A 27837-nucleotide genomic window follows, 5' to 3' on the forward strand; every position below is an offset into this window, starting at 1 on the left:
GAGCGAGCGAGCGAGCGAGCGAGCGAGGGAGGGAGCGAGCGAGGGAGGGAGGGAGGGAGGGATTGAAGGAGGAGAAAGGAGGGAGGGACAGGGACGGAGGAGCGAGGAGGATGATCTTACCCGGACGATGACGGTCTTTCCCCATGGCTTCCTTCCTGGGATGCCGATGGCGGCGACTGGATGTCCATGCCCCTGCTCGCAAGGCTCACGGGGTTGTCAAAGAAGCAATCTCCTCACGTCGGGCCTCGAGTCATGCCCAGCAGCTCCGTTGGTCTTCTTCAGCAGCTGGGGCAGGGGGGTTCGATGTCAGCCGTTTCAGCTGGGGAGGAGGAGGAGGAACCTTTTCCCAGCTCAGCTTCGCGTCCTCGCAGAGCTTCAGCATGCGCCTCCCGTCGATTCCGCATCTGCGCTGGTGTGAGGAAGGGGGGAGGAAGAACAACGAAAGAGGAAGGAAGGAAGAGCAGGGAGGGAGGGAGGAGAAGGTGGGGGAGAGAGGAAGAGCGGGGGAAGGGGGGGGGCGGGGAACGAGGTAGGGGGAGAGAGGAAGAGCGGGGGGGAGGACGAGGGGCAGCTGGTGTGGGGAGGAGGGAGACTCACTTGGACAGGGCGTGCGCGACTTCATGGTTGAAGTTTCTCTCCCAGGCATCGAAACTTGTCACAGTCACAAGCTGGGACAGACAGTCAGAGAGCAGAGGGACAGGGGAGGAGGGAGAAGAGGACGAGGACGAGGAGGCGAAATAAGACAGGGCCACACGGGAGCCAAGGAAGGAGGAGAGGGCAGAGGGATTGAAGGGGGGGGGAGAGGAAATAGTATGAGGCTGAGGGACACACGAGAAGAGGAAGAGGGAGGAGGAAAGAGGAGGAAGGAGGAGGGAGGAGGAGGAGGGAGGAGGAGGAGGAGGAGGAGGAGGAAGGAGAAAGAAGGAGGTAGGAAAGGGGGGAGGAGGGACGAGGAGGACAGTGCATGGTAGCACCTCATCGGTGGTGAGGGTGAGCAAGTAGTTTGCCAGCTCCTTGCAGTCCGCTACGCTCCCCCATGTGTCGTAGGTGCGATGGTGGAGCTGTAGAAAGTCCCTCGAGAAGACCGTCACCAGCAGCCCCCGCTCAGTCCCCACCTGCCCAGAGCTCAAACGGCTCTGCGCCTCCCCCCTGTGGGTGAGGACGAGCTTCCTCGGGGGCTCTAGGGAGACCTGCATGTCCTGCATGTCCTGCAGGTCCACGAGGAGCTTCTTGCTCGACCTGCTGCCCGTCTCTGCCTTCCTCCTCGTGCTCTTCGCTGTGATCCTCGTAATGGGCACGAACGCGGTGAGAGGAGAGCAGCGGCATTGAGCCTCCCACTCATCCTCCCGGTAGGACGAGGAGGAGCCGGAGAGGAGCTGCTGGCGCAGGACGTAGCCCGACGCGTGCTTGAACCTGCCTCGCGTCTCCTTCACCACCTTCTTGAGCAGACTCTTGGCCTCGTCGCTAACGTCGAGCGCGACTCCATGGATGACCGCCTTCCAGGCGTCCCCCACCTCCTGCTCCAAGTGCTTCACCTCGTCAAGGATGCGGTCGGCAGAGACGAGGGGGAGGCGATCTGTGATGATCCAGATGTCCGAGCAGTTGGACGCCACGCGCTCTATGTGCTCCAGCGCTGTGGTCCACTCCATCCTCCTGCCCTCCTTCGTCTCCACCGACAGGCTCATCTCGATGCTTCGCTTCGCCGTCAGGCTCTCGGCCTCCTCCCGCGGAGTCGCGTCTGCCTCTGCGTCCTCCTCTTGCCCAAGTCGAGCTAGCCAAGGAACAACCTCGGCCATGACCTCCTCCTCGCTCTGGGTGGAGATCATACTCTCGGCGAGGTACGGGTTCTTGTTCTCGCACGAGAGGAGGTTCAGCCTCTCCATGGTGAGTGCATACCGGCTTCCTCCCTCCTGCGATAGCTCGCTGTGAAGGGCGCGAACGATGAGTCGCTTGACCGAGTCGAGCCGGAGAGGGTCGAGCACATCGAGGATGATGACCGGCGCCTGCCCGAGGCCCCGGCCGAAGACGGAGGAGACGGGGGGCTGGAAGCTGATTAGCTTCTCTGTCAGTTGCTGGCAGCCCGTTCCCCTGAGGGCGATGCAGGAGGGCCAGTAGTACTCCACCACAGCTCGCCGAAAGTCCTCGCTGTGCAGCACCATGCGCTGCTCGCCGTTGCTGAAGCGGACGAGGAGGTGCGGGGAGAGGGCTTTCAGTATGAGCTCGCGCTGGATATCGGGGATCACGTGGTTGGGCCCCATGGTGAGGAGGAGGTTGTGCAGGTTGGAGGTAACGATCCCGTCGTCCCCGGACTGCAGCAGGACCTTGAGGATAATCTCCACCGCCCGCAGCTCGGGGAAGTCAGCGGCCTTGGGCGCCTCCTGCCTGAACTCTGAGCCGAACACGTTGAACTCCCGCTCCATCCAGGGGAGGAACTGCTTGAGGTAGAAGAGGAACAGCTTCTGATCCATCGAGTCGATCTCCGTCACCAAGTTGCCGGGCCGTGACTGCTGGCAGGCAAACAGGACGAGGGTTTTGAGATACCGCGGGTTCCCGCTCTCACTCTTGAACATGCGCATGAACAAGCCTGTCGGCTGCCGCAGCAGGTGGCGGCCATGGCGGAGGATCGTGGAGTAGATCAGTGAAGTGGCCTCTGGCTTCGACAGCTGCGGCAGCCTGACGACCTGCGCTCCCTTGGCGTCCTCGAGCGTGTCCGACCCCACCTTCAAGGTAGCAACGCACCATACGCGCACCTGGCTGCTCCGCAGCCTGCTCTGGACCTGCTGGAGGATTTCTCCGACGGACTCCAGCTCGGAGCTGGTCAGGCCATCGACGAAGAGGCCGAAGTTGTAGTTGAAGCCGCCCGAGTACAAGTCGAGGAGGACGGCGCGGAGGAGGTCGAAGGAGTTGGACTTGGGGCCTGGGAGGATCTTGTCTGCGAGCCACTGCTGGGCGAGGGAGTGGGACTGGAGCTCGAAGAGCTCGACAACGGAGTCGAGAATCTCCCGCACGAGGTGTAGGCAGACGTCTTTGGAGGAGTGCCAAGGGGCCTTGTAGAAGGAGATGAGGAAGAGGTGGGAGGAGGACTCGAGGTACTTCTTGCGCCACTCCAGGTCACCTGTCCTGCTCTTGAGGAAGAGGAAGTGCTGAATGCTCAGCGAGAAAGTCTCGTGCTCTTGCTTGCCCGGCAGCGGGGACGCGGCGTCTCGCTCCTCAAACCTCTTGAGGCCCTGCCTGGGCGCCAGCTGGTTGGGGTTCTTCCTGGATTTCTTCTGGGCAGCCTGAGCGTCCGACTTGATCTGCTTCCTCAGCTCTCGCGCCTTGGTCCTCATCACGGATGCAACGCGAGCGAGCATGGTGGTCCTGCCCGACCCAGCAGGGCCGTGCAGCACGAAGAGGCTCCTCTTCTTCTCCTCCAGGGCCCCCATGAGAACCTCGTAGGAGGAGTTGAAGATGCCGTCGCCTCGATGCCGCAGCTCGTTCCTGCTGTAGATCCCGTCAACCTTGAGCCACTCGCTCTCCTCCCCGCGGAAGAGGCTGCACATGCTCAGCAGGAAGTTGGTGAACTTCTCTCGCTCGCCCTCGTCCATGCTAAACCCCGAGATGCACGCGTTGCTCACGAGCTCCTCCTCGTGCCGCTCCTGCTCGAACCGCGAGATGGCATGGCAGTCCTGCAGGTGCAGTAGCTTGGGGGAGACGAGCCGTTCGAAGACGGAGAAGGTAGAGGAGAACGCGTCTAGCATGAAGCCGCAAAGCTTCTCTCTGCTCCACGACAGCTGAGTGCTGTACGACTCGACCGAAGACGGGAGGCTGAGGGTCACAGGAGCCGGCAGGTCGTCGATCTTGAGCTCGTTGGTGAGCTTCTGGATGGCAGCTCGTCCTGCTCCCTCATGCGGGTACACCACTAGGGCGTCGCCCTGCAGCTCGTGGAGGACCTGCCCGTCCTCCTCCACCACGCTCGTCGTGTAGACCCTCGAAAGCTTCCGGCAGGGGCTGAACTTGGAGGAGGTCATGGCAAGGAAGACGTCCTTCTCCTTGTTGCTCATCTCCTTGGCCGCTCGCTCGGCGTCGGAGAACACCTTCTCGTTGAGCGTGAAGGGAAGGCCGGAGACGAAGACGCGGCAGGAGGAGGAGGCAGGGTCGACGATGTTCAGGTAGACCTTCTTGGAGTTGGCCCCCCAGGGACGCGACCTATCGAAGCGGGAGGAGATGGTGGAGGAGATAGCGCGGTGCTTGTAGACGAGCACAGCAGAGTCCTTCTCCTGCCGCAGGGAGCTGAACTGCGACATTGGGACGAGGTTGAAGAACGTGTGCACCTCCTCTGTCTTCACATCCCACGGCAGCCCCGTCACCTTGAGGAACCCGACAGGGTCGTTATCCCCGCGCTCGATGATGACGCATCCTCCCGCACGCGCCCTGTCCAAGTCCGAGGTGGAGGAGGCTGCAGGAGCAGAGGAGTGCATGGAGGAGCGGACGAACTTGGCCTTGTGCATGTTCTCTTTGACGCAGAGCGCAAGCTCGGTGCTTTCGTACAGCAGCTCCGCCCATCCCGTGCTCTCTCCCTCCGCCCTCGAGCTGTTGGCATGCACGTTGAACTCCTTCAGGGGGATAGAGAAGGTCGACAGGACCGTCTTCTCCTGCGTTCCCGGCGGGATGCCGACGACTTCAAGGAGCGTCAGGTCAAAGTCGTCGTTGACCATCGTGACGTACTCGTTGCCCGCGAGCTCACACCCCTTGATCCGCACGCTGATGGTATGGTTCCTCAGCTGCTGCTTCTGGGTGGCGAGCAGGGCAGCAAGCTGCGCCTGCTCCCCGCGGAAGGTGACGACTGCGTTGCTCCCCCGGTTGCAGAGGAAGCTCAGGTGCGGGTCGATGTCGTCAAGGGTTATGGGCCTCTGCATCTCGAACGTCATCCCCTCCAGCAGCCTCTCCGTCATGTACTGCAGCCTCGGCTCGCTCGCGCTCTTCTCCCCCTCCTTCGCCTCCAGCCCCTTCACCAGCACTGAGCTCCACAGCACCCGCGCATACGCAGAGGTCTTGAGCCCCTCCAGCTCCAGCGAGAAGTCGCGGCAGCGCTGCCGCTCCCGGAGGGGCTTCAGCAGCTTCTCCTCCAACATGTCGGCATGCAGCCGATGCCTCGCCCGCTCGGCCTGCGGCAGATGCTCGAGGGAGAAGAACTCGCGGAGGAGCCCAGGGACCTCCCGTGCGAACCTTTCGCTCTCCATGCTCTTCCTGTCTCGGAGGAAGCACGTCAGCTCTGACTCTAGCTCTCCCTCCACCAGCAGCTTCTCCTCCCCTGCCGCGCCTTCCTGGGGACGGGCAGGAGGGAGAGGAGAGGCAGCACGCAGCTGTAGCTCGAGGCAGGAGGGCAGCTCGTCCTTGCCCGTGGGGCTCAGGCCGAGCTCCTTCAGCTCCTCGCTGCGAAGGGAGAGGAGCGAGAAGTTATCGCGGCTGAGCTGATCGTGGTAGATCTGCCCGATGACGAACATGCATAGGAGCCGCTGAGTCTCGTCCTCCAGCCGGAGCCTCGACCCCTTCACCTCCTCAGCAATCCTCCAGCTGAACTGATCTCGCATCCAGGCGAGCTCAGCTGGGATATTCCCCTCACAGGAGGTGAGAAGTCTCGGAAAGAAGCTCCAGTCCAGCCACACCAGGTCGATGCCAAATCGCCTGCTCGCCTTCCTCAGTGCTGGCAGCACGCAGCTGTGGAGGAGGGAGCGCTCGGCGAACGTGTCTTGCGGTGTCCCGCCAACGAAGAGCCGAGCAGGCACCAGCTCTCGTCCCTCCTCCTCCAGCCCCGTGATGACAACCTGCGAGCCTACACTCTTTCCCTTGAGCAGGTTCAGCCGCATGAGCTCGCGGACTTCATCCGCATACTTGACGGTGGGGAGAGCGATGGCGAACGCGGCGGACTTGCGGTGGGAGCTGCTGAAGTGCTTGTGGGAGGTGCGAGGTCGAGGAGAGGACGTCTTCCCGCTAGCCGCCTGCTGCGACGATGCCACTGAACCCCCGCTGTCCGTCCTCTTGAAGTCATCCGTCTCCGTCGTCTTGTCGTCGTCACTGTCTTCAGACTCTTCCACCGAGATGCGCAGGACGGCGGAGGAGCGGGAGGTGTCGACGGAGGCGACTGAGACGCTGGCATGCTTGCACACGCACGTCATGTTGAGGAAGGAGCCCGCCGCAGCATGCAGACCGACTTTAATGGCCTCGACCCCCTGGTTGCCGTCTGCCGTGAACTTCACGCGCAGCAGGGCCTCGGACGCGTGCTCCTTGCTGCACAGGGCCTCTGCCAGGCACTCGAAGTTCTCCTCGCTGAATCTCGAGCCTGTCCAGTGCTTCTCGCAGAAGGAGGTCACGGCCGACTTCCTTGACTCCTTGAAGCCACTGACAAGCTTCTGCAGACTGTCGATGAACTTCTCCGCGTCGTTCTGCTTGCCCATCGCCAGGAAGATCTTGGTGTCGCGGAAGTGCGTCAGATTCCGCAGCCTGCTGACGGCAGTGACTACGTCCACACCCTCCAGCGGCTTCTCCGACTCGCCAAGGAGGCCGTTGGCCTGTTCGACGACCTTCTTGACAAGATTCTGAAGGTGCGGGTCCAGCGAGGGAGCTGACTTGATGACGTCAAAGAGGAAGCTGTCGTGCTCCTGCGCAAGGTGAGAGTAGTGGAGGAGGAGGTAGGACTTGAGAGGGTCCAAGAAGCTCAACTCCACCACGTCCTGGTTCTTCTCCATCCGCACCAGGCTGGTCAAGCACATCTCAAGGTCCCGCACGAGGAGGTGCAGCGCTCCCATGCGGATCTTGGCATGGCAGTAGTGGAGGTTCCTGAGGATGCGCGGGAGGAACTCGTATGCGTACTTCCCTCCGACTCGCGCCAGGTAGGGAGCGAGCTCGAGCAGCATCCTCGGCCTCTCTGCCCGCCATAGATGATCGTCGAGGTGCGCAGGCTTGGAGATGCCCTCGTCTGCAAGCCAGGAGAAGACTTGCCTCTCCATCTGAAACATCCTCCGCGCGCTCTCCTGCTCCTGGAAGCTCACCTTCATCTCTTCCAGGGTCGGGAACCCGATCCTGATCGTACCCGCCACATCGAAGATCTTGTGCCGCTGAACAGTGACGGCAGGTATCACGCCGAAGAGCTCGTCCTCGGCTACCCAGTAGCTCTCGGCCTGCACTGATCCCTCCTCCTTGACGATCAGGTAGCGAGCGTTGGAGGCTCTCAAAGCGATACGATGCCCTTCGTCGGTCGAGTGGACGGAGACCTCGAACGTGTCTCCCGCTAACATGCTCCCTGCTCCATGCGGCTTCGAGATGATCCGTCCATCAGCTGCAAGCGACCAGTACTTGCCCTGGTTCTTGGAGCGGATGGCAAACTCAAACGCCGTTTCGACCCTCTCCAGCTGGAAGATGCAGGCATCGGTAGCTGCGAGGCTGCGGGAGACAGCGCAGAGCTTCCCGTCGTTGGAGAGAGTCAAGATCCGGTTGTCGTTAGAGACGAGGCAGATGGCAGCGCCGGAGCACAACGTGAGGGGACGGGACTCGGCCGCGCTCCTCTGCTTGCTCAGTGCAGGGATGAAGATCCCCCCGAGCTGGTGGAGGCCTCGCTCGCTGAAGCTGCCATGAAACCCTAGCAGGCGCATACCCTCTGGCGGCTTCAAGACGATCTCCGAGCCGTCGGTGATGCGGCCGAACTTGTACTCACTCGTCGTCACCTTCCCCGTCTCCTTGTCGACCGCCGCCGTGACCAGTCTCAGCTGCCCGATGACCCCGGGAGCGAGCCGTTGGCTGATGACGTACCCGACTTCAAGGATCTCCTCCTCAGGCTTCAGCGGCTGGTTGATCATGACGGGCATGTTCTTTCCCAGGTCAACCGACCTCTTGTCGGGCTTTGCGCCGCGCTGACCCTCCCTGACGTAGGTCACCTGAAGGCCATGGATGTGGCCGGTAGACCAGATGGAGATCTCAGACATCCTGCACTTGTGAGACAGATAGTCATCGAAGAAAGACCAGTCGTCAAACGTCTCTGCTCCCTGGGAGGATCCTGTCAATTCGCTCCGCACCACATTCGCTCTCACGCCGATCTCGTCCTCCTCTGCCTTCTTCCTCGCCTTCGCATCGCGAACGCGCTGCCTCTCTACCTCTGCAGATTCCTTCGCCTTGCGCTTTTCTTCCGCCAACGCGAGGGCCATCCTCTCATTCTGCAGCCTGATTCCATCATTCTCCTCCTCGATCAGCCGTGACCTCTTCCATGCTCGCAGTATCCCATCATCCCCACCAGAGATCAAGATGCTGTACGCATAAGGGATCTTGTGGAAGACAGCAAGACATCTGACCGACGTGTTGGGCCCGTGACAGGACGCGAGTCTTTTCCCGCTCTCAATGTTCCAGGCCTTGATGGTTCCATCGCGATCCCCCAGGTACAACAAGCCGTCGATCCCGACTGCGGCTGCCCATGGATGGCAAGAGCAAGAAGGCTTCTCCTCGTCATTCTCTTCCGAATCTGCGTCAAGGCTGATGACGCGCTTGCAAGTCAGCGTCTCTCCCTCCCAAATCCGAACGCTCCCGTCCTCCGAGCAGCTGCAGAACCCTGCTGTCGAGTTCCTTCCATCTGCTGCTCTTGGGAAATCCGACTCCTTCCCAGGAAACTCGCAGCCGATCAAGCACGTCACAGCTTGAGTGTGACCTGTAAGGTTCTGCAGGCAGAGCCTCTTGCTCACGTCCCAAACTTTGATCACGGAGTCGTACCCCGCAGACAGCAGAAAGCCGTTCACCACCAAGAGCGTCAGGATCGGCAACTCGTGCCCTGTCATCATCCCTGAGCACGCCATGCTCTCAACCTCCCAGATTCTTATCGTTCGATCGTTTCCTGCCGTCAAGACGATGTCATCGTTCATCCCACAGATAGCCCGAACGAACCCTGCATGTCCGTTGAGCGAGCCAACAAATTCAAACCCCTTCCGCAGGTCCCACACGTTGACAACCGAGTCCCATCCTCCAGAGAAGAGGTACGTGTCTTTCACCAGGCACAGACTAGCGACAGCTGCTGTGTGCGCCTGTATCGATCGCTGCGGCTTCGGGAACTTAGCCTTCCCCCCCTGCACCTCCAGTAGCTCCTCGAGTTGCCAAATGTGAAGGTTGCCGTCCATGTCCCCGGTGTACGTGAGACCATTGTGCGGGTTGTAGACTATGCTGCGGAACGGCGCTTCCTTGGTAGAAGAGCTACAGAAGAGGTGTCGTGCATACTCTGTGTCATTCCTGGGACCCCTCTTCCTCTCGGGTGAACCGAAAAGCTTTCTCGGGCTATCGCCTGACAGCAGCAGGGTTCTTCCCCTACCTTTCCGCGAGGGAGAAGCTCCAACAATGCTCTCAAAGTGCTTCTGCATTTCTTTTCCGATCGCACTCTTGGCGTGCCGGAGAGGGGAGGCGTTCCCAGGCGTGCTCGCGTGCGTCTCATCCTTCTCTGCCTTCTTCCTCCTCGGGGTAGTGAGCACAAGCCTCCTCCCGCTCTGAGGGCGAGAGCTTGCCAGCAGTGATGTCACTCTGTGCGGGCTGCTAGCTGTCTTGGGCCTGGACGGAGAAGACGCACTCGCCATGTCTTCAGATCCTTGTCCTGCCTCTCACCATGTACAACCAACCGCCTGAATCCTTTTTTTGTTTTTCTTTTTTCTTTTTTTTGGTTTTACAGTGTGTCCCCCAGCAGCTTCTGATCGGATTGCCTAGGGACCCGCCTCAGATAAAACCGCGAAAGAAGTAAGAACTAGGTGGGGTGGGGTAATTACAGATATTCATGGGGTAGGGTAGGTACCAGAACCACACATTTCATCATTACTTTCGAGGCAAAGGAAGGGTAGGGTGATATATCATCAAGGAATCTCTGTGGGGAGGGGTAGTTGGGATACGATTTGGGGGGTGGATAAAAGCAGGGTTCCTACACCCACCGGCTATTTGGGCGGGGTATATGGTGGGTAGGGGTCCAGTTGAGGTTGTACCCATAATTTTACTCAAGTTTCCATGTTGGCCGTTACGCCTCAACTGTCGACTACAAGCCCGGTGACCACCCACCTCGCACAACTAGCGCCTACCCGCCGTCCTTGTACTAGTACCCCTACTTCCTAGATGTGTATTCGCTGTGAAGTACCGGTGCAATTCTTCTCCCCACCCCCTTGAGAATCAACCTGTGTAGTACTCCCTGCTAGCTGTTGTCAAACTCGCTGAAGGTCCGATTGAAGGGTAGGGGTACTCACCCCTACGAGGAATTACATACACTCCTCGAGTTCACACCCGTACTACGAAGAGACTTACACAGTGATTAGAGGGGTACAGTTTTATTTGGGTAGGGTGATTGACCCCACCTGAACTGGGTTATCACCCCCACTCCCGGCTGCCCCCTCCGGCGCTCGAAGAGGAAAAATGGAGAGGAAGGCCGGGAGGGAAGGAGATGAAAGCAAGAGGAGAAGGACAAGGATGGGATAGAGGGGGGAAGGAAGATGACAGGATCATTGAGAGATAGGTTACTTGTCAGTACCATACTCGTTCCAACCGTGTAAACCGTTTCCTTGCGCCTCCACATGTTTCCTCTCACTCCACCTGTCACTCCGCCTGCGTCCAGACAAGTGAGGGGAAGCAGGAAGAAATGTTAGTAGGAAACAAGGACAAGACGAAGTGAGAAAAAATATGATTCCCTGGAAAATCAATCTGAAAGAATCGGCGGGGAGTGCGATCTGGACAGAGAATAAGTAGAAGATTGTGATAGGCAAAAGTCAAGGTCAAAAGGATTCCAATCACCATCATCCTTCTAGACTATGAGCTTAATAACAGACGTCGACTCAATCTGTAAGATTGCTGACGCTGATGACAGTTGATTTGATCGCCAAGGTGCTTGTTGGTGAGGACTCCATCTCATCGCGATGGAGGTAGGGAGTAATGGAGCGGTGGGAGAAATATCAAATGATATTTCGCAGAAGAAGAGAACCTCATCGTACAAGGACAATCGGCTCCTTGTCACGTCTCGAATATGGCTCAAGGTGTCCGACCTCCGATGGGTAGCTGGCACTGTTGAGAGCGTTGACGAGAAGTGAGTCAGCTAGGTTGTGTGAGGCTTGTCTGAACATTGACTCAGGAACCTGACGATCCGAACCGAGGATGGAATGCTCGTCTCGGTCCCTCGAGGCAGCAACCGGATCAGTCAGAGAACTCCACCAGGGATGGTCGCCATCGACGACCTGACCGCTCTCCCGGATCTTGATGAGCCCAACATGCTAGACAGCCTGTGTCAGAGGTACCTGCAGCACAAGATATACACCCGGACAGGCCCCATCCTCGTTGGAATGAATCCCTGGCAAGACTTGCGGCTGTATGCTCCGGAAGTGCTGCACTCATATCGCAAGCAGCAGATGAACTCGATGCCCCCGCACGTGTTCGCCGTGAGTGAAACGGCGTTTGCGAACCTGCAGGCTGAGAGGAAGGATCAAACTATTCTCGTGAGTGGCGACTCGGGATCGGGGAAGACTGAGAGCACAAAATTCATGATGCAGTACTTGGCAGCTGTCGCAAACCACACCCAGAAGACAGCAAACATCGAGCAGCGTGTCTTGCAGTGTAACCCAGTGCTAGAGGCGTTCGGAAACGCTAAGACTCTCAGGAACGACAACTCTTCAAGGTTCGGAAAGTACATTGATATCAACTTCGACTCTTCGTTCGCCATCAGCGGAGCAAAGATTGACACGTACCTCCTTGAGAAATCTCGTGTTGTCTCCCAACAACCGGGTGAGCGAAACTTCCATATCTTCTACCAGTTGTGCTCGCAGGTGGGCAAAGATGCATACTTCAGCAACATCCTTGCGCTGAGGCCCGCTGAAGACTTCAACTATCTGTATCAGGGAGCACATGTCACGGTCTCTTACAAAGCTGCAAACTCATTTGAAAACACAGTCGAGGCCTTCATGGCCATTGGGATTCCACAGAATGAGCAAGAAGAGATTTTCAAAGTCATCGGAGCTGTAATGCACATGGGAAACATCAAGATATCATCAGACAAGGACGGCAACAGCGTCATCGATCCCAACTCTACAGACGCTATAAACTGCACAAGACTCCTTGGCTGCTCTCACCATGACTTGATCAATGCCCTGATGCAGCGACAGATCCAGGCAGGGATCCTGGGCTCAGGCGACAACTACCTAGTGGCTCAGACATGCCAACAAGCAATGGATGCAAGAGATGCGCTCGCCCGTGCCCTATACGAGCACATGTTCTCTGCTCTCGTGCAGCGTATCAACGTCTCATTTGGCATGGTAAACAACGAGTTGAATGGAACGAGCCAAAAGAACCACAAGATCATTTCCATCCTTGACATCTTCGGGTTCGAGCACTTCAAGACGAACTACTTCGAGCAGATGTGCATCAACTACGCCAACGAGAAGCTTCAGGGTCACTTCAACGAGTACAACTTCTCCTTGGAGGTGATCGAATATCAACGAGAGCAGATTGACTGGTCTTACAGCGACTTCAAGTTTGAGACCAACACCAAGTGCATCGAACTGATCGAGGGGAAGCGAAATGGCTTGTTCGCCCTGCTCGATGAACAGTGCATCATGCCCAATGGCTCGGACTCTACCTTCTGCACCAAGATCCAGCAGGAATTCGCCAGCCATCCACACTTCAGCGTTGTCAAGATGTCCTCCTCGCAATTTCAAATCAAACATTACGCCGCTGACGTCATCTACGATGCCAACGGCTTCTGCTTCAAGAACAAGGATCCAGTGCAACCCGCACTGGTCTCGCTCATGTGCAACCAAACGTCCCCGTTCGTGAAGGAGCTCTTCAAGCGCTTTGTGCACAATGACTTGTCCAGTATCGCGGGATCTCCTACCCGCGGCCGGTCAACCATCATCTTCGAGAGCGTGACGATGCAGTTTAAACGTCAGCTCGGCGACCTCATGGCGAGGATCAACGCGGCTCAGCCTCACTTCGTCCGCTGCATCAACCCCAACTCACAGAAGATGCCAAAGCTGATCGAACCGGAGATGATCCTAGACCAACTCCGCTGCTCGGGCCTCATGGAGGCTGTTCGTGTGTCTCGCGCCGGCTTCCCAGTCCGCATCCTGCACGAGGACTTCATCTACCGCTACTCCATCCTAGTGCAGCCCATCAACATCTCCGAGGACCGGCTCAACGTCATCGAGATGATCCGACAGATGAAAATCTCCATCGAGAACTTCCGTGTTGGACTGACCAAGGTCTTCCTCAGGAGAGCTGTGCATGAGAGGATGGAGGAGGACAGGAGCAGGCTGCTCGTGCGTGAAGCCAGCACGATTCAGCGCGTTTGCCGAGGTCACATGGCAAGGAAACTGTTCAGAAAGATCAAGAAGATGAGAAACGATGCAGCTCGGGCCTTGCAGGGGCAGTCGCGCATGGCAATCAACAGGATAAAGTATGCCATGCTCCTGAAGAAGAGGTATGAAGCGCTGCGGATCGCAGCAGAAAATGCAAAATTGGCAGAGTCGCAAGAGAAGGAGCGAGAGAAGGAGAGGGAGTTGGTGAAGGAGCAAGAAAGAAAGGAGGTCAGGGCCCCTCCCCCTCCTGCTCCTGTGGTCCCCGTGAAGGAGGTCGCGAGGCCGGCAAATGACGTCATCGTCGCTCCAAGAGAAATCCCCTTCCAGCAAACCCCCGAGGCGACTTACATCTCCGACCTGCTCTGGAGCATCCGCACGTCGGCCAACAGCTTCGACATCGATACGAAGAAGAAGGAGATCGAGGCGAAGATGGCGAAGAACAGCGGGTGGTACCAAGACGTCCTCAAGGCCTGCGAATCACTGTTGCAGGAGAAGCAAGACTTCCTGACTGAGATCAAGAACCTTCACGCAACGGTGGACCACAACGCCAAGAACAAGGTCGACGTGCTGACGAAGGAGATTGTCGGCAAGAACTCTGAGATCCACCAGCTGACCCAGTGGCTGGTGGAGGCTCGCGCACACGCCAAGGATCCCATCTACGTCCGCAGGCAGCTGGAGGAACAGTTCCAGATGAAGATCAGCTCCCAGAACCGCGTCATCGAGGAGGTGGTCCGCCAGCTGGAGTTGACCAAGGCCGAGCTCAGGTGGAAGGAAGCTGAGAACGCGGACCTTGTCAACCGCGTCAGCCGCCAGATGGCCTCCTCCTCAGGCCCCCGCATCGATCCGCACGACGGGCGCCTCTACTCGAGTGCCCAGCAGTACTCAAGCTCGAGAAACAGCTTCGACGGAGAGTTCTCCCCGTTCCGGTCGACGTCTGGGATCTCGCAGGAGCATCTCAAGGCTGCAATGCCGTCGGACCCTCTCATGCGCTCCAAGGACGAGCGCATCCGCGAGCTGTCGAGGCAGCTGGAGGAGCAGCAGAGGAGGTACGTGACGATGGAGCAGCAGCTCTCGTCCGAGCTGCAGCAGCGGAACGCGATGATGCACGAAGTGATTAGGGAGAAGGACATGAAGCTGGAGGAGATGGGCATCCGGCTCTACATGCTCACCGAGGCCGCGATGCGACAGAAAGACAGGCAGCTCAACGGATGGTAAAGAGCTCCGAGTGGAGAGAGAAGTTTCATGTGGAGATTGACACGTTGGTGAATGTAACATGTCCTTATCGCGAGCGTTGCCTCTCTTCCTTTCACTCCCTTCCAAATATTTCCTCTCCTCCATTCCTGCCTCTCCTTCCCAACATTCCTCCGTATCTCCTCTCCCTCTGTCATTATCTTAACTCTACATCTCTTCCTCTGTCATTATCTTAACTCTACATCTCTTCCTCTGTCATTATCTTATCTCTACAACTCTTCCTCTGTCATTATCTTATCTCTACAACTACAACAACAAAAATACATCTTCTCATGCTGCACTCGTCCTCAAGACAACCTCACTTCACCTCCTCCTGCCCTCTGCCGCCTTGCTCGCGTTCTCTTCTCTCCTGCCCACACCTCCACACAACAGAGCTCAACACCAGCCAAACTTTACCAGGACGTTAGGGATTATGTACAAGGCAGTCATCCCTACTACAGGGGCAGCGTCTAGGGAAGCATCGGGCTCGGGGTGAAGGACTTCATGCACTTGATGCCTGCAGGACCGAATCAGACAAAGAGCACATCCAGATTGTCTGTTTTAGCCAGTACCATCCACAACCATTCCTCATTCTCTCCCTCTCCCCTCCCCTCCCCTCTCCATCTCCTTGTTCTTTTCCCGCTCTCTTCTCGCCAGCTCTCTTCTCCTTTTTTCTCATCCTCCCTAGAACGTCCCCGCCTCCCTCCCCCCGCCTCCCTCGCCCTCAATCGCAGCAGCGACAGAACTCACGATTGCCCAAGTGCGAGAAGGTAGTGGTACAGTAGTCGATGTTCTGAAGGTTGTTATAGATGGCTGGCCACCTGCAACAAGCATATGAGCACAAGCTCGCACTAGAACCATCCCTGTACGTGTTGGGGGAGGCGCCGGCAGGGGCGATGTAGTCGTCAGGAGGCATCGGGATGCCTCTGAAGTAGAGGTAGTGATCAGGTTCACTGCTCTGCACGGGTGCAGTGGCAGTTTCCGTGTCGTCTTGCAGTTGGACGAACTGACGAATGAGGCTGAACATCCTGCGCTCGCTAGGTCAAAGGCAGGGAGCGGACATCAAGCCCACTCCCGATCTGCTTCACGTCTCTACTCGTCGAGATGCTCCTCTGAACGCTTCCTGTACTCCGCTCCGTCTTCTACAGGATTCTTCGCACTCAAATCTACTCCTCCCCCGCCCCTCACGAACGACCTCCTCTCCCCGACCCCCACATCTTCTGCGTCTTTCATATGCACCGCATCATGAGCTTGAACGAGTTAAGACTCATACCAGTGCAATGTTCTTTGAACATCTCCCTACACTCTTGCTCTCCTGTCGTCCGGTGGCTGAACTGAAACAATCGTTCGCCCTCATTTCAGCCATCGTGAACCTTTCTACCCGACTATCGCAGCTCAACTTGCCTCATTCTCTCCCACCCTTTCTATCCCATCAAGCACGTCACCTATCCTCCTCTTCTTTTCTCCTTCCTTTCTCTTCTCTCATCCTCTCCTCTTCCCTCGCCTCCGCCATATCGCTCCATCTCCAACCCGGCATCTCTATTTTCGGTAGAGCTCATACAGACCACAATTTCCACCCACCCCCCTCTCTCCCAATTTCACCCCCTTCTCTCCCCAATAGTACCCCACCATCCAAACAAACAACCCTTCTACCCCTGATTCTCCCTATAGACTACCCGGTACTCACCCTGTACCCCTTCGAGGGCACCACCCCCCACCTCCACCTATCGGAGATCTGACCTTGACCTTCCGACTTCCGACTTCACCACTACCCCTACCCCCTCCAGAACAGTATAAACTACCCCTACACGCAAAGTGTGCTAAACCCCAGTTTCTGCCTCCGGGTATGGACCCACCCCTCACTCATACCACTACCCCTACCCCCACAATTAACTTCTTTTTGTACCGTGTGCCCTGTGCCCCCTGGGTATCCACCCCTGAGTTTCCGTGATACACCACCCTCCATGTTCCATGTTTGGTACCCCACCCATTTCACTGAGGACCCCATTGCTTGCCGATACACCCCTGGTATCCGACCACCAACCCAGTCATAGAGTTTGAGAGAAGGGTATATTCTGTGGAGATGAGGGGGGTACTTTTATGACCCCACCCCCCTTTTCAACTCCGAAAAAAATGAACCCACCCGTTTAGCACAGACCCTCATTCCAACCTTCGATCTGAGATTGCGCCATGGCAGGCTAGCGCATGGAGTGGTGGGTATGGCTGGTGATCGCCGCGGGCGTCGTGCTGGTGCTGATGGTCGTCGGGATCATCTTGATGAAGAGGAGGAAGGGAGGAGGAGGAGACGGTGACCAGGCGAATGTGGAAGCGGCGGCTGAGCAGAGGTGCTCATGGCCAGAGAAAGTCGTGTCAGGATCGTGTACAAAGGAGGAGGCTGAGGAACAGGACGAGGACGTGAGGTTGGAGGCAGCGGTGGGGTTCGATGGATGGGGGCTGGTACAAACTATCGACGATCCCGAGAAGAAGAAACTCTTGAGCTCCAAGAGCGATGACGGGGATGAGGCCGATGCTTTCAACGGACTTTACGTGGGCAAGTTGGGCGGGGGAGTCGCCGATCCTCCTTCCATCGGTCTCGGTACAGTCTTCCCCGATCCTGAGAGTCACAATCCTCGTCCTGATCCTCATAGAATGATCGTCAAGAAGCTTCCTTCGCCGCCAAGTGTTGGAAACGGTCGAAGGTCTACATTCGACGAACATTTGCGAGCAGCCGATGAACCGGCAGTTGAGGCAGAGGCGGAGGCGGAGGAGGGGGGGACTAAAATTCTAGCACACATGCATGATTGGGGAGGAGAAGTGCCTGAAGATGAAAAGGACAATCGGCCTTCAGAAAACGGAAGCATACTGAGCCCTGCCATGGTCGAGGAGAACATAGCGGAGGATCCCTCGGTGACGCGGAAGAGGTTCACAGGGTACTCGCAGACACCTGCATCTCGGTAAGATACAGCAGAGGAGGCGGCGCGTGCGTGAGTTGAGACTTGCCGCCAGGAAGAGGAATGGCACGGACCTCGTTGGTGCCGCCGACCTCCAGCTGAGCTCGTGAGCGCGTTCCTTGGTGCCTTGTCGCTGTCCTGTGACGAGGATCTTGCAGATCTCCATCGCCGAACTCTTCGCGCAACTCTGAACATGGGTGGAGCGATGATTCCATCAAGTCTCGGACTCTCTCTTCCTCTGACTCCTCTGACTCTCCCGCCAGGTGGGTCCAGGGGTTCCGCGTCCGTGCGCCATCCATGTCTCCTCCTCAGACTCGATCGAGACGGAGGATCCTTGCGCTGCATCAAGAGGTTCGCCTTGCTTGCTGTTCGTGGAAGCGGAGTTGGAGGGAAGGGAAGAGAACGAGGAGGGAGGAGGAAGAGTTGGGGTGGGGGATGGGGGATGTCTCCAGGATGGGAGCGAGCGAGTGGGCGACTGGAGCGATCACGGCATGGGAGGAAAGGAGGAGGTGCGATAACTGCCTGTCTTAGATCTTCTCGGAGACTAGGACGCAGAACATGACGCGGCCAGTAGAGCTGCCAGGGGACAAGGTCAACCCGCTCTCCCTCGCTAGGCTGAACTGACGAGGGCGAGTACAGGGCGTCTCTTTCTATCAGTCAGGGGGAGCGCTGGCAGGGCGCATGACCTACACGTCGCTGGAGCATGTCTTAGTGCATGAGCCGACAGTGATGCCCGAGGGTGTGATAAACGACGAGGACGAGATGTGGGGGTGAGGGGGTGCGGGGTGAAGCTATTCTTTATTCTTTCTTTGGCATGAGTGAAGTCATACCATGCTTGCTAAAAGGCAAGAAGTGAGTTAGGTACAGTTCATACAGAGCGAGGTTTTCACAGAAGAAGTTTCAGCACGGAAACGCTCCAGATCTCAAAGATGTTCCCACGAATCGATGGGGCAGATTGGTTGCACAAGAGAGTAGACAAGAACGGCATACACAGCATACACATTTTGACAGCTCTTCTCATAGCGCCAGCAATTTCTCGAAGCGGTCGATAACCTGCGCAACGGTCACTCCCAATGAGAATGTCTTGAAGTCGCTGCTCACCAGCTTGACCGGCTTGAGGTTTTCGTAGGAGATGGATGACTTCTCCTCTGGACCCCTGTGTTGACGTCAGCACAACCAGCAGGAGGCGAGCAAGGAGATACTCGAGCTTCGGCTGCACTTGCATGTCCAGCAGCTTCCCCGCCTGTGTTCACGTCAGCATCCCCTCACTGCATGCGGTCAAACCGTCACCAGATTCTTCGCCACTCGGTTCGCCATGTCTGAGACAACACGCGCGCTGCTCAGCACCTGCATGCCGGGCGCAACGCCGCTTTGCAACGCCGTGAGCCGCGACGAGTCGACGCGAGCTAGAGAGCTTCCACTGGCCTCGGCAAAGGCAGGAGGAGGAGACGAAGCATGGTAGCTTGAAACCTGCTTAATCAGCATCAGCGATGGACAGGGGAGGAAGAGGAACTTGGAAGCAAGATCGGGAGGTGGGGGGAGGTGGGGCGGTTATGGAAGTGAAAGGAGTGCATGCTTGACCTGAAGGTCTGGGATGTTGTGAGGAACCATCGCAAGCTCCTGAGGAGTGGACGGCGACACCGGAGCTGCTCTTGCTGGAGCCACTGGGACCATCGCGCGAGAATCATCCATGGCGCTGGCTGGCTCCTTCACCGGGACAATAAGATTGAGCAGAGAAGATAAAGGAGACTCGACCTCCTGAGGCTTTGCAGCTTCTGACGGGGCAGGTCTTAGCGACACCTGGAGCTGTTCGGCCTGTTTCTTTGCTTCCTCCTCCTCTTTTTGCTTCCTCTCAACCGCTCTCGCTTCCTCTGCCCGCCTCTGCGCATTGATCCTCGCTTCCTCCTCTGCCCTTCGTCGCTCAATCATTTTCGCTTCTTCCTCTTCCTTCCTCTTCCTTTCCTTCTGCTTCTCAGCTTCGAGCTTCTCTGCCTCTTTGCGCTTCTCTGCTGTTAGTTTCTCCCTGGCCTCTTCAGCAGGGTCGGCCGTCAGGTCCTCCTGCTGCTTACCATAGAAGCCATGCCAGATAGCTTCACCTGTCTCATCCTCAATGATGGTGATCGAGCCATCTGCATTCTTCTTCGGCCTCCGCAACAGTCGCCCCTTCCACATGAACACATCCTGGTCGCCCTTGACCGCTTGCAACTCGTCCAGCATCGAGTCCAACAGCTTTTCGTCCGAGGACGCTCGGGACGTGTCGATGGGGATCGGAACACGGAGGAGCGTTCCAGGAACAGCTCCGAGCGGCACCTGGATCCTGAGGAGCTGCCCTTTGTCGTCTGTCGCCTCTAGGAAATCCAGAGGCTCGGCGTCATCGGGCACCATGATGCTGATGCATCTCTCTTGCTTCCTCCTCCTCTTCGTCCTCTCGTCCAAAAAGGTCGCCTTCTTTCCCCGCGTCAGCCTCACAATTCTCACCCGCTTCTCCCCGGGTGCCCGAAGGCCCAGCTCCACCTGAGAACCAAAGGCCCCGGTGAGGAGGGGAGTGACGTCGGTGACGGGCTTCCCGTACACTTCCTTCCCGTCCACCGACACGAGACAGTCGTCCACCATCACCTGCTTCGACTGCGCTGCCGGCCCGTCGGGCGCCAGAGACTTGACGTACATCCCTTTGTCCGATCCCACCCGAAAGATAATCCCGACGCCCGCCGGTTTCGGCAGCTCAGCCGTCTTGCCTCGCGTGAGGACAGGAGAGAAGTACTGGAACTCGCAGGTCCCGTTGTCGAGCACGACATTCCTGCGGAACTTGACAGAGATCGGCGTGCCGACAGGCCCTATGATGAGGCGAGTGACGATGTCGGGAGGCACCCCGAACGCCTTCTTGGAGTTCACGGAAATGAGGCAATCCCCTTCCTCCAGCAACCCGCATTCATCCGCTGAGCCGCCCAGCTCCATGCTCTTGATGTAGAAGCCGCCATCAGGCGCTATCTGAAACACGATTCCTATCCCTGCCTGGTCTGCTGCCGCTTCAGAACTCTCCTCTACCTCGAAGGAAGTTTCGGGCGAAGCTGACGAGGGAGGGGTCTTTGGTGAGCTCTTGAACAGCCGCTTGAGCATGCTTCACTCGGAAGGGCTAGTTTCGCCTCTGCTGCAGCCCCGTGCTTGCTTGTTAGAATCAACCAATCTGCTGGACTCGTTAGATGTCATGCAGCGAGAATCGTGTCGTTTTGCTCCCTCCTCCCTCCTCCCTCCTCCCTCCTCCCTCCTCCCTCCTCCCTCCCTCCCTCCTTCTCTCTCATTGTATCCTATTGAACCCTCTCAGAATTTCCTTCTCCTTCCTTTGCTCTTCTCCCTCCTGCTCCTCCTTTCCGCTCTCGTTTGCCCTGCATCTTCCGCCTCCTGGGATAAAGGCAAATAGCATTGCGAGGGGTGGGTCTGTAGCATAAGGGGGTACATGGCTGTCGGGGTACCTAAAGAACGGGTGATAATTACAGTAATATGTCGAGAACAAGGGGGTAGTAATTATTTTAACAGGGGTAGTGCAGATGAAGTTGTCCGAACTCGTTGAAAGGGTGGTGAGTAGAGATAATGGCAGAGGGGGGAGGGAAGCGACGGAGGAGGATGGAAGTGGCGGAGGAGTACGAGCTGGCGGCTCGACCCAACAGGAGCAGGATAGAAGATGTGTCGGAAGCTACGTGGATCACTCGCAAACAAGTCGCCATCCTGCAGCAGCCCCGAGGAAAGGTCCTACAAACCATGGGGCACATGGCTGGTGACGATGGTGCTGCTCGACAATGGCAGCTGCTACCAGAGGAGGCGCTGTTCATGGTGCAGCAAGGCCTCCTTGCTATGAGGTACAAGAAACTTGTGCGCTCAGATTGAGCTGACCATCAGCCTGTAGGAATGAGAAGGAAGCTCGGGCCATGGCGGTGACTGAAGCCATGGATCGGGTTTTCAGCGGCGGGATGTCTCCCTTCTTCTTTCACGCGTACGCAAAGATCCGCGATGCAGGGTTCGTAGCTGCGAGGGCAGAGGGGAACTTCCATGGCAGGCCGCTGCTCCATGTATGGAAACCTGAGCTGTCGAAGAAATGGCGAAAGAGCCAACCCAGCTTCGTCATGGGGGTGGTGCGATGCAGCGAAAGCCTCTCTTCCTCCTCCTGCGAGGAGCTTGTCAGGCTGCAGAGCCGTAGCAACTGTCCTCTGAGGATGGCGATGGTTGACGACTCGTTCGCCGTGACCTTCTTTGATGTCCATCCCAACCCTGACACCAGCGGAGCGGCCGGGAATCCGAGCTGCGAATTCCCTTGACAGGGAGTGACATGATCGGCATGTAACATTCAACCCTCACATCATCTTGTAACATTACAATAGTCTACCTCCTCCTCCTCGTCAAAAACTCTCCTCCTCCTCTCCCAGCAGGCACCCCCGTCAAGATCGCCTCGAGCCAGGGTCGTCGTAGATCACGTCGTGCACTTCCGTCGGCCGCCAGTAGAGGATCGACTTGAACTGCTCAAAGGAGATGCTCTCCTTCATCGCGTCGCCAGCCGCCGCCTCGATCATCTTCCGAGCTTCCAGCGACGTCACGTCCACGTCGTCCACGGCCTTCAAGACGGACCGGATGTGGCTGGCCTGCGTGAGCATCAGTGGCCTCCCTCAGGGGAGCGTCAGGGTACCTCGACTTCTCCTGTGCGCTTCACGTCGAAGAGGCTGAACGCCTCCTCGAGCTCGTTGGCGGTGAAGTCAACGGGAGGGGGGCCGAGGAACGTGAAGGAGAGCTTGCCGTGCTTGTCCGCCATCATCTTGTATCCCTTCGCCCATCGCAGGAGCACGTCCAGAAACTCGCGGCGCGGGATGAAACCGTTGCCCTCCAAGTCCATGTCGCACGCGAGGATCGCAAGGTCCTCGTCGTTGTACGGCGCGATCACCTCCTGGTCCAGGAGCTCTGCCAGAACTACTCCTAGCTGCTCCGTTCCGATCAGCTCAGTCGCGTCTACATCCACTTCGTTGAACGCCTCTATACACACTTCAACAAAGTCTCGCAGCTCTTCTTCGCTCTCCTCGAAGTTCTCGTCTACTGGCTTCTGCGACCTCTGCTCGCTATGATCCTCATGGAAGCTCTCTCCATCCTGTGAAGGTCGGGCTGTGTTGATATGCTCTCCTTTGTCCTCAGGGAAGTTCGAGCCATCCTCAATCGCGTTGTTCATTCTTCTCCACCTCAACGCAACTGCAACACTGTCATCACGTGAGACATTCCATTCACAATCACAAAAATGCAGAAAAGAGAGAAAAGAAAATTGCTGTCACCAAACATCTTGTGAAATCCTGGGTCACTACCATCGTCTTTTCCCCTATTCTTCTCGTCTCCTCTCTCGTCTCCTCTCCTCCCCATCTCCCATCCTGTTCCTCTACCATACTCTACTTCTCCCTCACTGTATCTCCTCTTCTACTTCCTCCTTCCCTCCCTCCTCTCTCCTCACTCCCATCAGCTCCCCTGCTATTTTTTCCGACATCACTCAAACAACATTGAACCAGGACCGCACCGCGAGGCGTCAGTTGAACTCGCGGACCCGGCCCCCCGCCGGCCCGCCCGGCGTGGAGGCCCGGGGCCGGGCCGTGCTCACTGTCAGTCAGTGCAGTGCCGCGCCGCACTCGAGTCACTGGACGGTCATCAGTCTCGGCGGGGCGCTGAGCAGTGAGACGGTCACTGCCACGGTGACAGTGCCCGGACTCGCCGGGTACGGTCAGGTCAGGCCCGCGGGGGGCGGCGGCGGGCCGAGGGCGGCCGGGCGGTCTATCCGGCGTCCGGCGGCCCGGGCCCGGCCCGCGGGGGGCACGGTGATTTCAGTGCCAGCCTTGGCACCCGGCCGCGCGGCCTCACAGTGAGTGGCGCGGCCACCGCGCCGGGCCGTCAGCCGCCGGCCGGGCGCGCCCGCGGCACTGCGCACGCCGACTCGCTGGCGCGGCTCAGTCAGCCTTGACGGTGGGACCCCCCGGGGACTCTCACAGAGTCTGCGGCCGGCGCGGCCCCGTGAATCTCACTGGTCAGTAGTACTAGGGTCAGTGACACGCCAAGCCCCCCTCACCGTGCCCGTGCGGTCCCGGCGGTGCGGCTACCCTACCCACTAAAAGCCTATTGATTGGGCCCATTCCTCTCTAGTAAGGTGCAGGACCTGGGTGGGTAGTGACCCCTACCCTATGATAATCATGTTTGAAATGGGGTAGTGAAGGGGGTGTTTGCACTAATCGAAAAGATAAGTAAACATTTGAAATCTCAGACATGGCGCGAGTAGAGCTGCGAGGCGGCGGCGGCGCCTTATGGCAGAGGGTGAGAGGATGGAGATGGAGATGGAGATGGAAATATCTGAACATTGAACTACGATGACGTTGGATATCGTGAAGATCGTGATAATGCATATGATGGTGGAGATATGCGACACTGCTGTTATGGTTGTAGTTTTTGTTGTTTTTGTTGTTGTGATAAATAGGAGGATAAATCGTCGAAAGGATGTGACCTTGCTCATGTGTCAATAACAGACTCCAAAGATAAGCAGCGATGGGACAATATTTACAGCATGTCGACCGACGGAAGGGAAGGTGCAGATTGGACTTGAAATTTCCCCGCGTATGACAATCCATCATAGATTGGAATGGGGACTGTAAACTTCTCTCATATCTGCTTTGCTCAGAATGGTGAACGGTATTGAAACTTCTCGCATACATTTGCTTTCTTCTAAGCTTAGCCCTGGAAGGTTTGTCGGAGTTGACGAGGCAGGGGACATTTTTGTATTCCACTTGAGAGGAAACAGATTTTCACTCGTCGGGCGGTCGAAGCTTTCTTTGGAATACCTCTTGTACTCATCTTCAGAGAGGAATGAAGTCATTTTCGCCACGAAGGATCACAGGTGCCCCCCGTCTTCATGGCATCACTTTGTGTTGGGTCTTAATTGTTCACAACAGCATTCACTTCATAGATGTGATGTCGAAAGAGAGAATCGTAAAGTTGAAGGTGAGAAGAGAAAGACCCACGTCCCATCATGATGCTTGAAGCGCCAGGCGCACAAGCATGCCATCAGCTGTCTGGAGCTTCACCCAAGGGGCACGTACCTGGTTAGCTGCAGCTCAGGTGCAAGACAGGAAGGAGAGCGAAGAACTGAGGTTGTGATGTAGATGTCTGCATCTTGTGGGACATGAAAACTCGCAACAAGATCAAGAACGTGAGCTCGAATCCTAGTCCCCCTGCGGCCAACCTGAACCACGTGCAGTTTGCTATGATGGACTTTCAGGCCCTGAAAGCGTGTTTTGTTCCTGACGGTGGGGATAATATCAGCATTGAGAATGCGAGGTGACGATGGAGCAGGAAACACACTGATCGTCTTATCCAAGTCGTCTGAGATCCTCCTCCTTCACTTTCCGACGCTGCAAGTGCGATCGCGTCTGATATGTACTTCACACGAAGGTAACGATGGGGCATCGGGGATTGTGGCAAAGGATTTTAACGGCCTCTCAGGCTCGAAAGTCTCGCTGAAAAACCTCGTTGTTACGTCAAGCGGGAAATACTTCGTTGTTGTTTCCCACGGTAAGATCTGAACGAAGGGGAAGAGCGGAGGAGGAGGAGGAGGAGGAGGAGGAGGAGGAGGAGATACAGGAAGAGCAGAAGAGAACATCTCCACGACCTGACAAAAAAGGTTCCAGACGGCTCGGCGTATGTGTGGGACCTTGTTTCTGAGTCCTTAATCGACGAGTTCCAGCTCCCTTCAGCCCTTGGGTGATCTTTGGACCCCTTCCTTTCTCGATCCTACATCTTCCTCCTCTCTCCCCTTCCTTTTCTCCCTCCTTGTCGCTGCCGTCCCTTCTGTCCATTCTCACGGCCTGGCAGGGACAATCTGTCTGCACTTCAGCCCATGTACTTCGGGCAGACACAGAAGGAGCCGGAGGTGAAGGAGGCAAGACCTCCTCCTCCTCCTCCTCTGACTTGCAGCAGAGCCACTGCATCGCTTGTCTGTGTGGCGACTCGCAGCTCCGCGTCTTTCAGGTCCCTGAAGGTAACGCAAGTCGAAAGCTTCTCCTCCTTCTTGGATCTGTTCCCCCTCCCGTCCTCTGGCTTCTCATTCTCCTCCCTCCTCCCTCCCTCTCAGCTCTCACTCCTTGACGAATCCCTCAAGGACTCCTGTTGTTCTCCTGCGATGTCCCTTGCCATGCCTTCAGCATCATCGGGAGACGGTAAGAATTGATGCATCAACTAGGCAGATGTTTGCTCCCTCCCTTCATTTTTCCTCTCCTTCGCTCCTCATGCCCAGCCCAGCTCCTCTCTCTCCTCCCTCTCACTGTCCATCGCTCCAGAGTTGCCTTGTGCTGTCCAGATTCAACTCTCAAGCTCTGTGAACTTCGTGGCCGCAAAGTCAAGGTCTCTGCTGGGCTCGAGCTAGTGGGGACGTGTGACTTGCTCTTTTCTCCTAGGCCACCGGCAAGGAGGTGAATATTTCCCTCCTGCACAGGATCGAACCAACGGCAGCAACGAGCGAATTCGAGAGGGAGGAGGAGGAGGAGGAGGAGGGGGAGGGGGAGGGGGAGGGGGAGGGAATGGTTCAGGACGAGAATTCGAGGCCTGTGAGGCAGGAGGGAAGGAAAGGCGTCTCCTCGGTCAAGAAGAGACAGGAAGTCGACACTGACCCCGCCTACTCGGACTGGAGGAGGAGAAAGGAAAGATTGTTGGCCTTCCTGGACATCCACGACAACTTTCCTGAGAGGTTCCGCGAGCAAGTCTACAGACAGCTTTTGCGCCTTCCGAGGAATCAGTAAGCATCTCCCTCCCTCCCGCCCTCCCTCCCGCCCTCGCCTCAACTTCTCCCTTGCCGCTCCTCGTCGCCCTCTCTGAATCCGTCCCTTCTTCCTCTTTTTGTATTGTCTTTCTCCTCACTTCTGTGCTCATAAATAATCGTTTTCAAGGCAAGCTTTCAACACTTTGGTCAATATGGGCTTGCACCCTCTAGCTACATCGCAGGTGAGGGGTAGGGGATGGGGGTGGTGAGGGGGGAGGAAGAGGAGGAGGAAGGCGGTGTTGTTAAAGCCCAGCAGCTGCAGGCCTACATGCTTTCCGACTCTCGACTGCGTCACAGGCTCTCCCGCGTCGTCCACGTCCTCGCCAACTGGTGTGAAGCTCTCGCCTGCAGGTAGAGGAGGAGGAGGAGGAGGAGGAGGAGGATATGTTGAGAGAAGGGCTGAAGAAGCTGTTCAGCTCGTTTCTTCCCTCCTTTGCCTTTCCCTGGGGAAAGTTTCACGGTCGCGACGACTGTCTGGCGGGTGAGGAGGATTGAGAGGTCCCAACCCTCACGCTCAAGTTGCCGCAGCTGAGACATGCATCATGTTCTTCCTCACTGGCACACAACTCGGTTTCCACGGTCCCTCCAACGCCCCCCCCCCCCCCACCACCACCACCACCAAACACACACACTCATCCTCCTCCTCCTCCTCCTCCTCCTCCTTTCTCATCTTTTTCCTTCAGTTTTGGCCATCGCCGCCTGTCCACTTGCTCTCAACTGTCGAAAGACTCCTCTTCGCCAAGGACTCACAGCTCTTTCGACACCTCGACAAGGTTCTTCTCGCCTCCTACTCCTCCTACTACTCCTCCTACTCCTCCTACTCCCTACTCTGCCGCCGCCAACACCTTTCCCTCGTCCTCCTCATCCCCCATCCACCCTCTCTTCCTTCTCTTTCCTCTCACTTTCCCTCCTTGCAAGCATCTTGCCCTTACTTGATTCACAGATTGGCCTCAAACCTCAGGATTACATGTGGCCGCTCCTACGAAGTGCCTTCTCGGAGGTTTGAAACCTCAACTCAGTTCTCCTCTTCCTCCTTCCTCTTTCCTCCTTCCTCTTCCTCTACTCACCTGGCCTTCAGGTCCTTGACAGGAATTCTTGGCTTCACATCATGGATCATATTCTGGTACATCTCCTCCCCTCCTTCTCTCCCTTCTTTCAACCCTCCAGTTCATTTCCTCAAGTTGATTTGCTGCTTGCTTGTCCCCCCCCCTTCCCGCTCTCCCTTCCTTCCTCTGCCCGGCCCCTCACCCTACAAGCAGGTCAAGCCAACCTCTTTCATCTACTGCGTCCTCGTCGCCTTCCTCGTCCACTCGCGCGCAGCCATCATGTCATTGAAGAATCAATCGCAGGTAGGGAGAGGGAGAGAGGGATAGCAGGTTGACTGATTATGCAGATGAATCTGTTCCTCACGCGTGCCAATCCCGTCGATGCGAAAGTGATGGGGAGGAGGGCAGAAGGGGGGGGGGGGGGGGGGGCAAGGGGCGAGGAGGTTGGTGGATGGAAGGTCGGA

The 27837-nt window shown here is 57.2% G+C and overlaps 9 protein-coding genes across 9 annotated transcripts in view; 4 read left to right on the plus strand and 5 right to left on the minus strand.

The window, feature by feature from the left end:
• Positions 1-4092: 4092 nt before the first annotated feature.
• On the minus strand, positions 4093-4907 carry GUITHDRAFT_154425 (hypothetical protein; the record flags this gene model as incomplete). Its single annotated transcript, XM_005826394.1, has 1 exon — positions 4093-4907. A coding segment is annotated over exon 1 (710 nt), but the record flags the coding sequence as incomplete, so codon positions are not given.
• A 3741-nt stretch (positions 4908-8648) lies between these two features.
• GUITHDRAFT_76373 (hypothetical protein) lies at positions 8649-9137 on the minus strand (the record flags this gene model as incomplete). Its single annotated transcript, XM_005826395.1, has 1 exon — positions 8649-9137. A coding segment is annotated over one exon (489 nt), but the record flags the coding sequence as incomplete, so codon positions are not given.
• Positions 9138-10898: 1761 nt separating this feature from the next.
• On the plus strand, positions 10899-14540 carry GUITHDRAFT_114434 (myosin; the record flags this gene model as incomplete). Its single annotated transcript, XM_005826456.1, has 2 exons — positions 10899-11065; positions 11111-14540. 2 exons carry the CDS (start codon positions 10899-10901, stop codon positions 14538-14540), a joined length of 3597 nt encoding a protein of 1198 aa, XP_005826513.1.
• Positions 14541-14952: 412 nt separating this feature from the next.
• Positions 14953-15515, minus strand: GUITHDRAFT_154426 (hypothetical protein). Its single transcript, XM_005826396.1, has 3 exons — positions 15425-15515; positions 15306-15376; positions 14953-15072 (listed from the first exon to the last, which is right to left on the minus strand). The coding sequence occupies exons 1-3, from the start codon at positions 15469-15471 to the stop codon at positions 15026-15028; spliced, it is 165 nt and encodes a 54-aa protein (XP_005826453.1). The 5' UTR covers positions 15472-15515; the 3' UTR covers positions 14953-15025.
• Positions 15516-16760: 1245 nt separating this feature from the next.
• On the plus strand, positions 16761-18130 carry GUITHDRAFT_143470 (hypothetical protein; the record flags this gene model as incomplete). Its single annotated transcript, XM_005826397.1, has 5 exons — positions 16761-17509; positions 17562-17612; positions 17665-17857; positions 17959-18015; positions 18038-18130. 5 exons carry the CDS (start codon positions 16761-16763, stop codon positions 18128-18130), a joined length of 1143 nt encoding a protein of 380 aa, XP_005826454.1.
• Positions 18131-18523: 393 nt separating this feature from the next.
• On the minus strand, positions 18524-20623 carry GUITHDRAFT_143471 (hypothetical protein; the record flags this gene model as incomplete). The annotated part of the gene is made up of 5 exons (XM_005826398.1): positions 18524-18559; positions 18608-18662; positions 18709-18749; positions 18797-18976; positions 19088-20623. The coding sequence occupies 5 exons, from the start codon at positions 20621-20623 to the stop codon at positions 18524-18526; spliced, it is 1848 nt and encodes a 615-aa protein (XP_005826455.1).
• A 471-nt stretch (positions 20624-21094) lies between these two features.
• Positions 21095-21816, plus strand: GUITHDRAFT_114438 (hypothetical protein; the record flags this gene model as incomplete). The annotated part of the gene is made up of 2 exons (XM_005826399.1): positions 21095-21360; positions 21408-21816. 2 exons carry the CDS (start codon positions 21095-21097, stop codon positions 21814-21816), a joined length of 675 nt encoding a protein of 224 aa, XP_005826456.1.
• Positions 21817-21840: 24 nt separating this feature from the next.
• Positions 21841-22828, minus strand: GUITHDRAFT_154427 (hypothetical protein). The gene is made up of 2 exons (XM_005826400.1): positions 22182-22828; positions 21841-22137 (listed from the first exon to the last, which is right to left on the minus strand). The coding sequence occupies exons 1-2, from the start codon at positions 22710-22712 to the stop codon at positions 21937-21939; spliced, it is 732 nt and encodes a 243-aa protein (XP_005826457.1). The 5' UTR covers positions 22713-22828; the 3' UTR covers positions 21841-21936.
• A 1367-nt stretch (positions 22829-24195) lies between these two features.
• The window catches only part of GUITHDRAFT_143473 (hypothetical protein), a gene marked incomplete at both ends in the record, with an annotated part of 7145 nt that continues 3503 nt past the window's right edge, over positions 24196-27837 (plus strand). Inside the window, 21 exons of the mRNA XM_005826401.1 lie at positions 24196-24257; positions 24315-24410; positions 24466-24514; positions 24562-24631; positions 24676-24722; positions 24771-24819; positions 24866-24964; positions 25016-25084; positions 25201-25273; positions 25385-25442; positions 25490-25550; positions 25671-25728; positions 25849-25912; positions 25966-26303; positions 26455-26509; positions 26625-26657; positions 27011-27100; positions 27271-27327; positions 27406-27450; positions 27587-27676; positions 27721-27762. Of these exons, the coding sequence (XP_005826458.1) occupies positions 24196-24257; positions 24315-24410; positions 24466-24514; positions 24562-24631; positions 24676-24722; positions 24771-24819; positions 24866-24964; positions 25016-25084; positions 25201-25273; positions 25385-25442; positions 25490-25550; positions 25671-25728; positions 25849-25912; positions 25966-26303; positions 26455-26509; positions 26625-26657; positions 27011-27100; positions 27271-27327; positions 27406-27450; positions 27587-27676; positions 27721-27762 (1605 nt within the window). The remainder of the gene's footprint in view (positions 24258-24314; positions 24411-24465; positions 24515-24561; positions 24632-24675; positions 24723-24770; positions 24820-24865; positions 24965-25015; positions 25085-25200; positions 25274-25384; positions 25443-25489; positions 25551-25670; positions 25729-25848; positions 25913-25965; positions 26304-26454; positions 26510-26624; positions 26658-27010; positions 27101-27270; positions 27328-27405; positions 27451-27586; positions 27677-27720; positions 27763-27837) is intronic.

The sequence above is a fragment of the Guillardia theta genome (genome assembly GCF_000315625.1).
Source record: "Guillardia theta CCMP2712 unplaced genomic scaffold GUITHscaffold_75, whole genome shotgun sequence".
NCBI classification, from domain to species: domain Eukaryota; class Cryptophyceae; order Pyrenomonadales; family Geminigeraceae; genus Guillardia; species Guillardia theta.

Coding starts and splice junctions, on each gene's coding strand:
- GUITHDRAFT_154426 (XM_005826396.1), bottom strand. CDS start 15,471: ATGCCTCCTGACGACTACATCGCCCCTGCCGGCGCCTCCCCCAACAC. Junction 15,377..15,424: donor GCCGGCGCCTCCCCCAACAC/GTACAGGGATGG, acceptor TGCTTGTTGCAG/GTGGCCAGCCATCTATAACA. Junction 15,073..15,305: donor CTTCTCGCACTTGGGCAATC/GTGAGTTCTGTC, acceptor TCGGTCCTGCAG/GCATCAAGTGCATGAAGTCC.
- GUITHDRAFT_154427 (XM_005826400.1), bottom strand. CDS start 22,712: ATGAACAACGCGATTGAGGATGGCTCGAACTTCCCTGAGGACAAAGGA. Junction 22,138..22,181: donor AGCGCACAGGAGAAGTCGAG/GTACCCTGACGC, acceptor ATGCTCACGCAG/GCCAGCCACATCCGGTCCGT.